The 15,289-nt window shown below is 38.0% G+C and overlaps 1 protein-coding gene across 2 annotated transcripts in view; it reads left to right on the forward strand.

The window, feature by feature from the left end:
- The window catches only part of AFG1L (AFG1 like ATPase), a 203,560-nt gene that overhangs the window by 79,098 nt on the left and 109,173 nt on the right, over positions 1 to 15,289 (forward strand). For both annotated transcript variants that reach the window (XM_040474323.1, XM_040474322.1), the window contains exon 7: positions 786 to 885. In XM_040474323.1, the coding sequence (XP_040330257.1) occupies positions 786 to 885 (100 nt within the window). The remainder of the gene's footprint in view (positions 1 to 785; positions 886 to 15,289) is intronic.

A 15,289-nucleotide genomic window follows, 5' to 3' on the forward strand; every position in this document is an offset into this window, starting at 1 on the left:
TCCTTTTTAATAGAAGGAATATTTGTGTTTGCGAAGGTTAGCAGAGGCTGGCTGTGCTGGAAGTGACTGCAGTGCCTTTTGATTATTCATGGACAGTAATAGAAGGCACTTAAAAAGAACAATGAAATTGCTTATTTTTGTGATGGGCCATCTGTTGAATTGTTTTGTGCAACAATTGCACAATAGTATCTATGTCATATCATTCTATTTTCAACAGCAGCTGATTATGTCTCACTGGCTATTTGTCCTTATTTCTAAAGTCCCATGACCATTTAAAGTCACCTTTTCAGGGACCTTTGCCAGAAAGGTATTAGAAATCTCAATCAGCTGTTTATTATTCCTTTTTTTCTTTTTTCTTTCTCTCTTTCTTCTTCTTTTTTTTTTTTTTTTTTTTTTTTTGGTGGGAAGGGGGCGGTGGATGGGGTCTGTGATGGGAGCAGGAGGAGGGATTTGGTCATGTTAGCTCTAATTAATTAGACTTCCTAAATGTTTAGGACAATTATCTATGCTTTCCACCTGTAGTTTATAAAAGAAGTTAACACAGAACCATTTGATGATTTGGGTAGAAATGATAGGCTTGCAAAAAAGAGTCAAGTTTAAAAGACTACTATACACTCTTTTATGGTTTTAATTATCTGCTCTTTTCTTCATGGTGATAATTAGAATTTTTCTCTTGGAATTCACTTCCATCCTTAAAAAAAAAAAAAAAAAAGAAGATGAGCCATTAGCAAATTTGTTAGAGCAGAAGTGAGTATAAAATAAAACAAATGTGTTGTTGTCCATAGGTCACTGACATTGCTGATGCCATGATTCTGAAACAGCTTTTTGAAAATCTGTTCAAAAATGGGGTCGTCGTTGTGGCAACATCCAACAGGCCACCGGAAGGTAAAAACAAACATTGTGCTAGTCTCATCCAATTAGGTGGAAAATAACAAGCTTTGAAAAATCCATAATTTTATACTCATTTTATTGTGTTAATTGAATCTGATGACTTTGCTTATCATTCATTTTATGACAGACAATCTAAAAAATCAGTTGGTATTTGTGTCTGAAAAATGTTTATATTCTTCGCAAGTTAAACCCATGTCATCCCCTGTGTTTGATGCACTTGCTGTTTTTCTCTGAGTATTAGATATATCATATATTTGTATCAAAAAATGATGCCGGGAGGTGCCTGGGTGGGTCAGTCAGTTAAGCATCCCATGCTTAGACCCTTGATTTTGGCTCAGGTCATGATCTCACAGTTTTGAGCCCCATGTCGGGCACAAGCCCCCATGTGGAACCTGCTTGCGATTCTCTCTCTCCCTCTTTTTGTGCACTCTCTATCTCTTTCTCTCAAAAATAAATAAATAAACATTAAGGAAAAAAAATGATGCCTGCAGGAAGGCTAGGTTTGAGGACCCAGAGGGGGCCTTGCAGGACCAGCCAAGAGGATCCTTGACTTTATGCAGGGTAGAAATCAAATACAAAACACCAGAAAGTGAGAACAGGGTTTACTGAAGATACAGAGGGAGCAGATGCAGATGAAGCATCTGGGAGACTTGGGAAGGAAAGGAGCATGAGTCTTGTCTTGGTTCAGGGCTTGGGGGTTTAATTAAGGATTGTGGTCTGCTGTATGTGTCCTTTCAGGCATCCAAGAACTGGTTAGAACAAAGATAAGGGCCCAGGTGTTAGTACTTGGAGCCAGCGGGCCTTGGCATTGAGATGTCTTAGTGCTGGTGGTCTGGAATATTCATATGACAGCTTCATTGGTCATTCTCACCTGGTCCTTCCTTAGATGTAATCTCTACTGAAGAAATCATTAACTAACTCCCTGCCCCTTACAAGGAGGAATTACAGCTGTCTGCATTCTGTGGACTGTATAAAGTGGGGTGTGGGTCCTAGAAAGAACAGAAGCAGGAAAAGGAGCAAAAAGCAGATTTTTATGGAGTTCTTCAGTTTCGCTGTTTCAAAAATACAAGGCTTTCTAATTGCTTTTTAGGGGCTGTAAAAGAAGCTCAATGAAATGAAAGAGAAAACTCCTAATTGAGCCTTAGAAAAAGAGTTGAATCTCGCTTGCATAAGTAGTTTCTAATACTTAATTTTATTCCTAAAAAACCACTTGTGGCTTATTTGAACATTATTTAAGGATTAAAATACAAGTAATATCTAGATAAAAACAAGTTTAAAATGTTTTATCTTTCCGTGATGTGGTCAGTTGAAGGCCAGAGGAACAAAAACCAATATTTAATGCCTTCTTTAAAAAAATATTTTTTTTAATGTTTATTTACTTTTGAGAGATAGAGACAGAGTGTGAGCAGGCAAGGGGCAGAGAGAGAGGGAGACACAGAATCTGAAGCAGGCTCCAGGCTCTGAGCTGTCAGCACAGAGCCCGATGTGGGGCTTGAACTCACGAACCACGAGATCATGACCTGAGCTGAAGTCAGAAGCTCAACTGACTGAGCCATCCAGGCGCCCTTAATGCATTCTTAATGTTAACATCTTTCTTCCCTGGAATGCTCTACCACCTGGAATTCCCTGCATGGCTAATTCCTTACCTTTTTCAGGTCTTTACTCAAAAGTTATTTTGCCAAAGAACTGTAGACTTATCTTTCTATTTGAATCTACAACCCATCCCTTTTTTTCTTACCTTGCTTCTCCTTTCCTCCTTTATTTTCTTCCTTGTGGTTTATTGTCTGTCCTCTTCCAGGATGCAAAGGGTTCATGAAGGCAGTGACTTTTATCTCTTCTGTTCATGGGTATATACTGAACAACCAAAACAGTGCCTAGCTGATCTCAATAGTCTTAGAGTGAATGTTGAATGAATGCATGTTTTTAAAGGTTATCCCTGGCTGCAATACTGAGAATGGATTGTGGGGATGAGATTTCAAAGTTGGAAGTAAGGAGACCGTTGATGATATCATTGCTGTAATCCTGAGGGGAGATAATGGAGCAGTGAGGGTGGTGAGAGTAGTCAGAGTTTGGATATATTTTGTAAGCAGAGCCAAGAGGATTTACTAATGGGATGAATATATGGTATTAAAAAAAGAGAAAGGGATAAAGAATGACTCAAAGGTTTTGGCTTGAGCAATTAAAAGGATGAAGTTGATGTTTCCTGAGGTGGAGAGGACTATAGGAGAAGCAGATTTGGGTAGGGAGGGGAAAGTACTGAGGCAGATGCATATCAGAGTTTGGATTTTAATGGAAAAGTTTAGATTGGAGATGAAAGTTTGGGAGTTCATTGGTCCTAAAGAAAGCTGGTCAGAGCAGCCAGTGAGGTAAGAGGAGAACCAACAGAGTATCAAGTGAAGAAAAGGAAAATGGTACAAAAGGATGGATGGCCACTTTTGTTAAATGCTGCTAGGAGGTGAAGGGGAGGTTGAGAATTGACCATTGGAATTAGTAACATGGAGTTTATTGGTGGATCTGAAAAGAGCAATGTAATAGTGATAGTGTGAGTTTTTTCCTTAATAAGCCATGTCATGTGGATGACTTATATTGAGTTTATAATCTGTTGTTACCTAGATCTTACTTTGTGAGCTGCTGTCAAGCTAGGTGTCTCTCATTCTGTGTTTGTGTAGTTGATTTCTTTTTTCTTCCTATTACATTTCAGCTTATTAGTCTGTCTGCATTGTTCTATTTTATGATTTATGTTTGATTATATTTGATTTATGTTTGTATCTTTTTGAAGTGTGGTTCTAACAGATTAGTTTTAGCTATCCCTACTAACTATGACGTTTATAAAATGGTAATCATGCTGCTATATCTTCAGCCATTCATTAATTAAAACGTAACCAAGTTTAGACCCTCATAGCATACCATTAGAGGCCTTATTTTAGGGAGAAATCAGTTAATTAATACTATTAAATCCAGTTATTCAAACAACTGTAGTTATACCTCATCTATTATATTCTAAGAGAATTATGAATGATTCAGATGCACTTATTAAAATATCTATAATACTGTTATAGATAGCATTCTTTTTTTTTAATTTAAAAAAAAATTTTTTTTTAACGTTTATTTATTTTTGAGACAGAGCGAGACAGAGCATGAGCGGGGGAGGGTCAGAGAGAGAGAGGGAGACACAGAATCTGAAACAGGCTCCGGGCTCTGAGCTGTCAGCACAGAGCCCGACGCAGGGCTTGAACTCACAGACAGCGAGATCATGACCTGAGCCGAAGTCAGCTGCCTAACCAACTGAGCCACCCAGGTACCCCTTAATTTTTTTTTTTTTTTAATGTTTACTTATTTTAGAGAGAGACAGAGACAGAATGTGAGTGGGTTAGGGGCAGAGAGAGAGGGAGACACAGAATCTGAAGCAGGCTCCAGGCTCTGAGCTGTCAACACAGAGTCCGGTGTGGGGCTTGAACTCATGAGCTGTGGGATCATGACCTGAGCTGAAGTCAGACACTCAACCAACTGAGCCACCCAGGCACCCCAGCATTCTTGTGATTTACTAGGGTGATAACGCTATGAGACACAGCAGTGAGTGTTTTCATATTAGATCATCTGTGAAGACTCTCCTTTAGCTGACTGGTGACTTAACTGTGTCATCAGTATTGCCTTTAAACATTCAGTGACAAGCTATAAATAGCAAGGTGGTAGAACAAGCTTGGAACACTGCCCCTGCCACCAGCACCAGTAAAGACTGCCGAACGGATGATTGCAGTTTGCTGCTCAGTTGGCAGCGATAAACTGAGGAAGGACAGCCACAGGGAAAGGTTAAGGAGCATTCTGGAACTCAAAGCTTTGTAGGAGTGAGCAAAGTTACAGGCCCACCAAGGTAGCATACAGAAATCCAAAGTGGAACCACTTTTCCAGAGAAGACTGAAAGTTCAAGATGTGGAATTACAAAAATTGGGCATTAGCCTCAAACGTAAAGCCTTTTCTAAATATGATCCATTGAAGGGACACTATCATACACTGTTTTTTGTTTTTTGGGTTTTTTTGCCATGGCAGACAATCATCATAAATGGCTTAATATTTTATTATAAAGAAGATGACATATACGTATGTACCAGGAAAATATAAAAGTATAGGACAAAGAATAAATAGGTCACTGGTTACCAGAGGCTACAGTGGGAAGGTGTTTGACTGCAAAGGGGCAACATAAGATAATTTTTTTGGGTGTTTTGTATCCTGGTCATGGTTGTAGTTACTTGTATTCAAACTAATAGAACTGTAGATGAAAAAAGTTAATTAAGATTAAAAACAAATCACATGGATAAGAAATGGCAGAAAAGAGGTTAGAACCTAGGTTTTGTGACTCTTTACACATTATCCTCTATCATTTCTCCTTGTTGGTCATCACTGATCTTTGTCTACCCTGTCCTAGATAAAGTGTGTCCTCTTTTCCAACCATCAAAATGCATTCAACTTTTTCTTTAGGTCACAGCTTTTCATCTAGAGCCTCCAGATAGGTTGTTGTTATTATTATTATTATTTATTTATTTATTTTTTAAATAGCATCTACTTATTCTTCGAGTGTTATAAGAGGTGGGGGAAGAATCTTCTTATCAGAGGGTTGAGGCAAAGCCCAATGGCTGGAGAGAGAATGACCCGTTTGAGGAATTGGAAGGTAGCCAGTGTGGCTGGAGTACAGTGAAGGAAGGAAAGTAGGATGCAGTGAAGTACATATAACATGAATCTGGAGAAGTGACAGACCTTATATAATAAAAATAAGGATTTTGGATTTTATTCTAAGAGAAATGGGAAGACATTGGAGTACTTTCAGTAGGGACTGACAAGAACAGAGTTGGACTATCACTGGGTATAGTGTGGAGAATGGGTTGTGGAGTGGAGTGCAGTGATGCGGTGGACTCAGTGAAGACATGTTAGGAGGCTCTTGCAGCACACTGGATAAGAAATGGTGTTAGTTTGGCATAAGGCAGTTATTGTCACCTAGGGGGATATTGGCAGTGTTCGGGACATTTTTGGTTGTCACAACCAGGCAGGGTGGCAATAAGTGCTGCTATTGGCCTCTAGTAGAATTCTTGGTGGAAGCCAAGAATTCTGTCAAAATATCCTATAATGTGCAGAGCTACCCCTCACAACAAGGAATTATCTAACCAAAAATGTCTATAGTTCTGAGTTTCAGATACTCTGATATATGGTGATACCAATGGATATGGAGAGGATAGATCTGAAAGATATTCCAGAATTAAAATGGATAGTACCTGGTTATAGAGTGGTCACTGAGGAAAAGGTAAAGGAAGATTTAGAAATTGTTTTAAAATTTTAGGCTTGTACAATTAGGTGGTGATGCCTGTCATTCAATAAAGACAGAAAAGTCTGGAGGTTAAAGGTCCTGAAGATAGTGCTCAGTGGAGAAAAACCTATTTTTTCCCTTCATTAACTTTTTAGCATCTCTGTTTAATTTTCTTCTACTTCATTCATCTCATTCCCTCCATTTCTAGTTGTGAAAACATAAACTTCATGAACAAGAATGGGGATTATTGTTGTTGAGGGAAACTGCTATCATACCCTAATTTTTTAACAGCTTATAACTTGTCAATTAATAGACAAACTAATTTTAATGGAAAATGAGCAGAAACATTTAATAAGCAATTAATAATTTTAATGAAAAATAATTGATAGCCAAGTGAAAGCAACACTAGAATTTAGGAACCTAAGAGAGAAAAATCGTGTAGAAGAGAAAAAAAGGAAGTAATATTTGAGGGGAGTGAAGGGAATAAGGTACCAAAGAGTGACTGCCTGTATGTTACTTTTTTCTAGTCCTAAATTTGAATTCCTCTCTTGCTTGGGTCCAAGGTCTCACTCTTTATACCCCAGGTAGTTGCTAAAACCCCAAACCAGCATCAGTTCATGATTAGTACTTTAGCTTTTAGCCTCCTGTTTTTTTTGCTGGTCTGTAGGGATTTTCCCACCTTCTTGCAAGCTTAAAATATGTTTAGTATATTATATTTTTAATTTTTTAAAGTTATCTGTTTTGAAAGAGACAGAGCGAGTGGGGGAGGGACTTTGAGAGAGGGAGAGAGATAATCCCAAGCAGGCTCTGTGCTGTCAGTGCAGATCCCAACATGGGGCTCAAACTCACAGCTGTGAGATCATGACCTGAGCTAATATCAAGAGTCGGACGCTTAACCTACTGAACCACCCAGGCGCCCCTATATTTTAGTATATTTTAAGCAACAGTTGTAGTGCAACATTTGTAGTGCTACTGTTTTATATTTTCTAGGATAATCTGATTAAGGCTTTTGAGAGAGATCTTGGATCAAATCTATAGGAATAGGAAATTGCTAGAAAATTTTCAGATAAAACATATCTAGAGATAGTTTTTATTTAATTTCTTATTTTTATAAAACCCCAATTAAATGGTTTATTCATCATTTTTGTCATTTAGGGAAATACTTTATATGGCCCATATACAAATAGACATAGTTTACTTATCAAAGATTATGCTGTCAGGTCATTAGAAGAGCCAAAAACAAAAATGCACAATTAAAATTTCATATATATGCTACTCAATTTTTAGGTTCTGAAATAGAATGTCATTAATTACATGATATTCTAGTAGAGAAAAAAAAAATATTTAAGAGCATGGAGAGCCTAACAACAAATTGATAATAGACAAGTAGGTTACATTAATTAAAATGTGAAATTAATAAATTTAAGAACTTATTCAATCAAAAAACAAGAATACATTTTTATGGGGGAAATATGTAAGTTGAACTCAGCTGTGCTTCTTTGACAGTAAGACACAAAGTGGTAAAAGGAAAAAAGACATTTGGGCTCTTTCCATACTTTGGCTATTGTCGATAGTGCTGCTATAAACATTGGGGTGCATGTGTCCCTTCAAACAGCACACCTCTATCCCTTGGATAAATACCTAGTAGTGCAATTGCTAGGTTGTAGAGTAGTTCTATTTTTAATTTTTTGAGGAAACTCCATCCTGTTTTCCAGAGTGGCTGCACCAGTTTGCATTCCCACCAGCAGTGCAAAAGAGATCCTCTTTCTCCGCATCCTCACCAACATCTGTTGTTGCCTGAGTTGTTAATGTTAGCCATTCTGTCAGGTGTGAGGTGGTATCTCATTGTGGTTTTGATTTGTATTTCCTGGATGATGAGTGATGCTGAGCATATTTTCATGTGTTGGTTGGCCATCTGGATGTCTTCTTTGGAGAAGTGTCTATTCATGTCTTTTGCCCATTTCTTCACTGAATTATTTGTTTTTTGGGTGTTGAGTTTGGTAAGACTCTATAGATTTTGGATATTAACCCTTTGTCTGATATGTCATTTGCAAATATTTTCTCCCATTCCATCGGTTGCCTTTTAGTTTTGCTGATTGTTTCTGTTGCCATGCAGAAGCTTTTTATTTTGATGAGGTCCCAATAGTTCATTTTTGCTTTGGTTTCCCTTGTCTCTGGAGATGTGTTTAGTAAGAAGTTGCTGTGACTGAGGTCAAAGAGGTTATTGCAAGCTTTCTCCTTGAGGATTTTGATGGCTTCCTGTCTTATGTTTAGGTCTTTCATCCATTTTGAGTTTATTTTTGTGTGTGGTGTAAGAAAGTGGTTCAGGTTCATTCTTCTGCATGTCACTGTCCAGTTTTCCCAGCACCATTTGCTGAAGAGACTGTCTTTATTCCATTGGATATTCTTTCCTGCTTTGTCAGATTAGTTGGCCATACATTTATGGGTCCATTTCTGGGTTCTCTATTCTGTTCCATTGATCTGGATGTCTGTTTTTGTGCCAGTACCATACTGTCTTGATGATTACAGCTTTGTAATACATCTTGAAGTCCAAGATTGTGATGCCTCTAGCTTTGGTTTTCTTTTTCAAGATTGCTTTGGTTATTTGGGGTCTTTTCTGGTTCCATACAAATTTTACAATTGTTTGTTCTAGCTCTGTGAAGAATGCTGGTGTTATTTTGATAGGGATTGCATTGAATATGTAGATTGCTTTGTGTAGTGTTGACATTTTAACAATATTTGTTCTTCCTATCCAGGAGCATGGAATATTTTTCCTTTTTTTGTGTGTGTGTCTTCTTCAGTTTCTTTCATAAACTTCTATAGTTTGCAGTGTATAGGTTTTTCACCTCTTTGGTTAGGTTTATTCCTAGGCATTTTATGGTTTTTGGTCCTATTGTAAATGGGATCAATTCCTTGATTTCTCTTTCTGTTGCTTCATTATTGGTGTATAGGAATGCAACCGATTTCTGTGCATTTATTTTATATCCTGCGACTTTGCTGAATTCATGGATAAGTTCTAGCAGTTCTTTTGTGGAATCCCTTTGGGTTTTTCATATAGAGTATCATGTCATCTGTGAAGAGTGAAAGTTTGACTGACTCCTGGCGGATTTGGATCCCTTTTATTTCTTTGTGTGGTCTGATTGCAGAGGCTAAGACTTCCAATACTATGTTGAATAACAGTGGTGAGAGTGGACATCCCTGTCTTGTTTCTGACCTTAAGGGGAAAGCTCTCAGTTTTTCCCCATTGAGGATGATATTAGTGGTGGGTCCTTCGTATATGGCTTTTATGATCTTGAGGTATGATCCTTCTATTCCTACTTTCTTGAGGGTTTTTATCAAGAAAGGATGCTGTATTTTGTCAAATGCTTTCTCTGCATCTATCATGTGGTTCCTGTCCTTTCTTTTATTGATGTGATGTATCACATTGATATTTTTGTGGATATTGAACTAGCCCTGCATCCCAGGTATAAATCCCAGTTGGTCATGGTGAATAATTTTTTAAATGTATTATTGGATCTAGTTGGCTAGTATTTTGTTGAGGATTTTTGCGTTCATGTTCATCAGGGAAATTGGTCTTTAGTTCTCTTTTTTAGTGGGGTCTCTGGTTTTGGAATCAAGGTAATGCTGGCTTCATAGAAAGATTTTGGAAGTTTTCCTTCCATTTCTATTTTTTGGAACACCTTCAAGAGAATAGGTGTTAACTCTTCCTTAAATGTTTGGCAGAATTCCTCTGGAAAGCCATCTGGCCCTGGACTCCTGTGTTTTGGGAGATTTTTGATTACTAATTTGATTTCTTTACTGGTTATGGGTCTGTTCAAGTTTTCTATTTCTTCCTGTTTCAGTTTTGGTAGTTTATATGTTTCTAGGATTTGTCCATTTCTTTCAGATTGACCATTTTATTGGCGTATAATTGCTCATATGCTCTCATTATTGTTTTTCTTTCTGCTCTGTTGGTTGTGATCTCTCCTCTTTCATTCTTGATTTTATTTATTTGGGTCCTTTCCTTTTTCTTTTTGATCAGTCTGGCTACAGGTTTATCAATTTTGTTATTTCTTTCAAAGAACCAGCTTCTGGTTTCCCTAACACACTCGCATTCTGTGTCTGTCTCTCTCAAAAATGAATAAACAAACAAAAAGGTGTAAAGTTAGGTTGTGTATCTTTGACCTTTCTTCCTTCTTTAGGATGGCCTGGATGCTGTATATTTCTTTCTTATGACCGCCTTTGCTGCATCCCTGAGGTTTTGGGGCTGTGGTGTTATCATTTTCTTTGGCTTCCATGAACTTTTTAATTTCTTCTTTAACTTCTTGGTTAGCCCATTCATTCTTTAGTAGGATGGTCTTTAGTCTCCAAGTATTTGTTATCTTTCCACATTTTTTCTTGTGGTTGATTTAGAGTTCCATAGCGTTGTGGTCTGAAAATGTGTGGTATGATCTTGATCTTTTTTCTACTTGTTGAGGGCTGATTTATGTACCAGTAAGTGATCTATTCTGGAGAATGTTCCATGTGCACTGGTGAAGAATGAGTATTCTGCTTTAGGATGAAATATTCTGAATATGTCTGTTAAGACCATCTGATCCAGTATGTCATTCAAAGCCATTGTTTCCTTGTTGATATTCTGTTTAGATTATCTGTCCATTGTTGTAAGTGGGGTGTTGAAGTCCCCTGCTATATGGTATTATTATCAAAGAGTTTCTTTATGTTTGTGATTAATTGATTTATATATTTGTGTTCTTCCACATTTGGAGCATAAATGTTCACAATTGTTAGATCTTCTTGGTGGATTGACCCCTTAGTTATGATATAATGCCCTTCTTCATCTCTTGTTGTAGTCTTTATTTTAAAATCTAGATTGTCTGATATAACTATGGCTACTCTTTTGGCGACCATTAGGATGACAGATCGTTCTCCATCCACTTATTTTCAATCTGAAGGTGTCTTTAGGTCTAAAGTGGGTCTCTTGTAAACAGCATATAGACAGATCTTGTTTTATTATCCATTCTGTTACCCTAAGTCTTTTGATTGGAGCATTTAGTCCATTGACGTGTAGAGTGAGTACGGAAAGATATGAATTTATTGCCATTATGTTGCCTGTAGATTTGGAGTTTCTGGTGGTGTTCTCTGGTCCTTTCTCGTCTTTGTTGCTTTTGGTCTTTTTTTTTTTCCCTCGTTTTTTCTCCCTTCAGAGAGTCCTCCTTAAAATTTCTTGCAGAGCTGATTTAGTGGTCACAAATTCCTTTAATTTTTGTTTGTCTGGGAAACTTTTTATCTCTTCTTCTATGTTGAATGATAGCCTTGCTGGATAAAGAATTCTTGGCTGCATATTTTTCTGATTCAGCACATTGAATATATCCTGCCACTCCTTTCTGGCCTGCCAAGTTTCTGTGGATAGGTCTGCTGCACACCTAATCTGTCTTCCCTGGTAGGTTAAGGACTTTTTTTTTCCTTGCTGCTTTCATGATTCTTTCTTAGCCTGAGTATTTTGTGAATTTGACTATGATATACCTTGTTGATGATTGGTTTTTGTTGAATCTAATGGGAGTCCTCTGTGCTTCCTGTATTTTGAGATCTGTGTCTTTCCCCAGGTTAGGAAAGTTTTCTGCTATGATTTGCTTACATAACTCTTCTACCCCTTTTTCTCTCTCATCATCTTCTGGGACCTCTATGATTCTGATGTTGTTCCTTTTTAATGAGTCACTGATTGCTCTAATTCTTAAATCATGCTCTTTTGTGTTAGTCTCCCTCTTTTTTTCTGCTTCATTGTTCTCCATTAAGTTTGTCCTCTGTATCTCTGATTTGCTGCTCTGCCTCATCCATCCTTGCCGCTGTGGCATCCATTTGACATTGCACCTCAGTTACAGCATTTTTTTTTTCATCCTGACTAGCTTTTATCTCTGCAGAAAGGGATTCTAATCTGTTTTCAACCCCAGCTAGTATTCTTATTATTGTGATTCTAAATTCTGTTCAGACATCTTGCTTGTATCTGTGTTGATTAAGTGCCTGACTGTCATTTCTTCCTGTTCTTTCTTTTGGGGTGAATTCCTTCATTTCATCATTTTGAAGAAAAGGAATTAATAAGGTAAAAAAACCCATAAAATTAAAAAATTAAAAACAACACAAAAAAGTCAAATAAAGGATGCTAGATCCTAGGTGTGTTCTGGTCTGGTTGTTGAAAGGAGCTTGATAGAGAAAAAAGGGAAGGATAAGAAAAGAAAAGAAAGAAAATGGTTGAAAGTTTGAAAAAACGAATACAATGAAATAGAATAAAATGAAAGATGGAAGTAAAAAAATAGAATTTGAAAAATTTACAAAAAAGTAAAAAATGTAGGAAAAATGTAAAGAAAAATATTTTTAATAGAAATGGAAAATAAAAATAATTTTTTTCTCATTCTATATTCAAGAAATAGAAAAGAAAAAAAAATTGAATAGATGGACCAGCAAACAGAGTGAGGTATGATTGAAATTACCTTGGTTTCCCCTAGAAGTCGAACTATGAGGCACTTTATAGTCTGTAAACTAAGCAGGCGGAGAGACTTGTGTTGTTCCTGGAGAGCGAGGTTGGTCCAGCTGGGCAGGGCTTAGTGTAACGGCTCCGTTCTCCACTAGATGGTGATGCTTAGCCTACTGGGATGGATTGTTGTGGTGCTTGTAGGTGTGTATGCACATGCGTGGGAAGGGTGAACATCAGGTCACTCAGCTATCCAGTCTCTAGTGTTGGAACTGTGTCCTCCCCAACCAGCAGTTGCACACCCCTCCTTTGTCTCTGGCTTTTGTCCACTCCCTGCTTTTACACTGTCTGTGACCAAGCCATCAGGTTGCCAGGTGGCACCTCCCTCCTGAGTTTTATGTCATATGCGGCTGTGTTTCCCAACCCCTCACTTCTGAGGGATTGTGGTTTTGACCCACTCAGACCTTCTGGGGGAGGGTCTCAATGAGCAATGCTGGCCTGCTTCTAGGAATGTTCGGGAGACCATGCTGCTGCTGATGCCCAGAGACTGTGGCTGGGTGCCAGCCTGCCCCAGAAAAAGTTCATGCAATCATGTAGCAGCAGCGTTTTAGGGATTATGAAAATAACAACACACATCTGGCACAGGCTTCCTCCCAACATCCTTGTTCCAGCACCAGCGAATGTGGATGTTCTCCGGGATCCACTGGGACCTTTGGCTATGGGGAGGCAGCACAGACTCTACCAAAAGTCCTCCCAACAGGGGAACTGCCTCTTCCCATGTATCCTAAGGACCCTGAGGATCTTGCTCTCTGCTCCTGGGGATTTGCCCTTCCCACCAGAGCACTGCCAGGTATTGAGCTGTGGAGTTTCAGACTCTGTGCTCCCCCTGTTTATAGAGTCTTAATGGAATTTAAATCCTCTCCTTTCTCCTTTTTCCCTTTTTTTGTTCTGTCCCTTGCGTATTCTGTCCCTTGTGTACTCTTTCTTTTCTCTCCAGCTGATTTCAGGTGGAAGGGATGCCTTCTGTATTCTTCCCCCATCTCTGTCCTCTCTCCACAAGCAAAAACAGCTCCCTGCCCTCTGTGCCTTTCTCCCCCAGTTCACCTCTCCATGCTGTGTACCTGCCGAGTTCTCTGGTTCAGGTTGTGCAGATTGTTGTGTTAATCCTCAAATCAGTTTTCTAGGTGTGTAGGATGGTTTAGTGTTGATCTGGCTGTATTTCAGGGACGAGACACGCAAAAAAAAAAATCCTTCCATGCGGTTCCTCCATCTTGGGCCCTCCTCTAGTTTCTTTAAAAAAATTTTTTTTTCAACGTTTTTTATTTATTTATTTTTGGGACAGAGAGAGACAGAGCATGAACGGGGGAGGGGCAGAGAGAGAGGGAGACACAGAATCGGAAACAGGCTCCAGGCTCTGAGCCATCAGCCCAGAGCCTGACGCAGGGCTTGAACTCCCGGACCGCGAGATCGTGACCTGGCTGAAGTCGGACGCTCAACCGACTGTGCCACCCAGGCGCCCCTTGTTTCTTAATATGATACCAAAAACGTGTATATCTGTTCAAAAGTCATTATTATGCTTAGTTGGGACATTGGTATTTCTGCTACAAGTATGAACAAAGGAAGGATGCCACCTATCACTTTTTAACATTGAACTACAGTAGAGACAGAAAGAGTATAAGAACAACTGGGAGGATAGGGAAGGGAACCAAGGAAAAAACACATATCTTGATTATAGGGATTCTCTGAGATTAGTCATACCACTCCTTTTTCAAGGTCATGTAAAAAGAAAATACCATAATATTGGAACAATAAGTAGAAAAGAGAGAAGTAAATATTAGGAAATTTCTGTTTTATATTCTTTAAAAATCAGGAAAATATAGACTGTATAATATAGAAGATCTAAATGGAGAGAAGACAGATTGAATTGAAAACCTATTTACTCAGAAATCAGAAAATGAAATCACTAATGTTTAAGAAGTATGCAGAAATAGAATAAAGAGAATAAAATGATAAAGAAAAAAAAAAGTAAGTGCGTGCCCTGGAGGAAAGAGGTCTTAATGTTTCTCAAAAAGAAATGTTTGAAATAAGAAAATTGATGATACCAATGAATTGAGTGTAAATAAATGTTTGTAGTTACTGCTTGCTTAGATATTTGTAAATTTTCTTCCCCTTGGAGAGAGAGTTTACTGATTCTGAGTGACAGTATCATAATTTGTGGTACTTACCACTGGGGAAATATACAGTCAAGTATTTTAGAATTTAAGGTATACTTTTCAAATAAGTATAAATAAGGTAAAAGAAAAAATATTTCTTAGAGCAAAAACTAGAAAGCAGAAGAAACAGAAAATAAGTATGCATAGAGCATGAAACAAGATCAAGCATGTCAACAGGAAATATCAATGGGATACATTTATCTATTAAAAACTAAAACTGATATGGCTGAGTTCCTAGCTCAAAGCCCTAAGCTTCTAGCCAGATGGCCTTCTTGCAGACAATAATAATAAATTCTGAATAAAATATATGACACAACTATCTGAAGGTCTTAGAGACTGAAAAAATGATAGGGCAGATAAGACTTAGAAGTAGGTCCAAAATTGGAGAGAATATCTTTCTTAATGGTTGTCACCTTTAGGGCAGGTAAAGTTAGTACTGCGCTG

The sequence above is a fragment of the Herpailurus yagouaroundi genome, unplaced genomic scaffold (genome assembly GCF_014898765.1).
Source record: "Herpailurus yagouaroundi ecotype Mexico unplaced genomic scaffold, PumYag 139, whole genome shotgun sequence".
Classification (NCBI taxonomy): domain Eukaryota; kingdom Metazoa; phylum Chordata; class Mammalia; order Carnivora; family Felidae; genus Herpailurus; species Herpailurus yagouaroundi.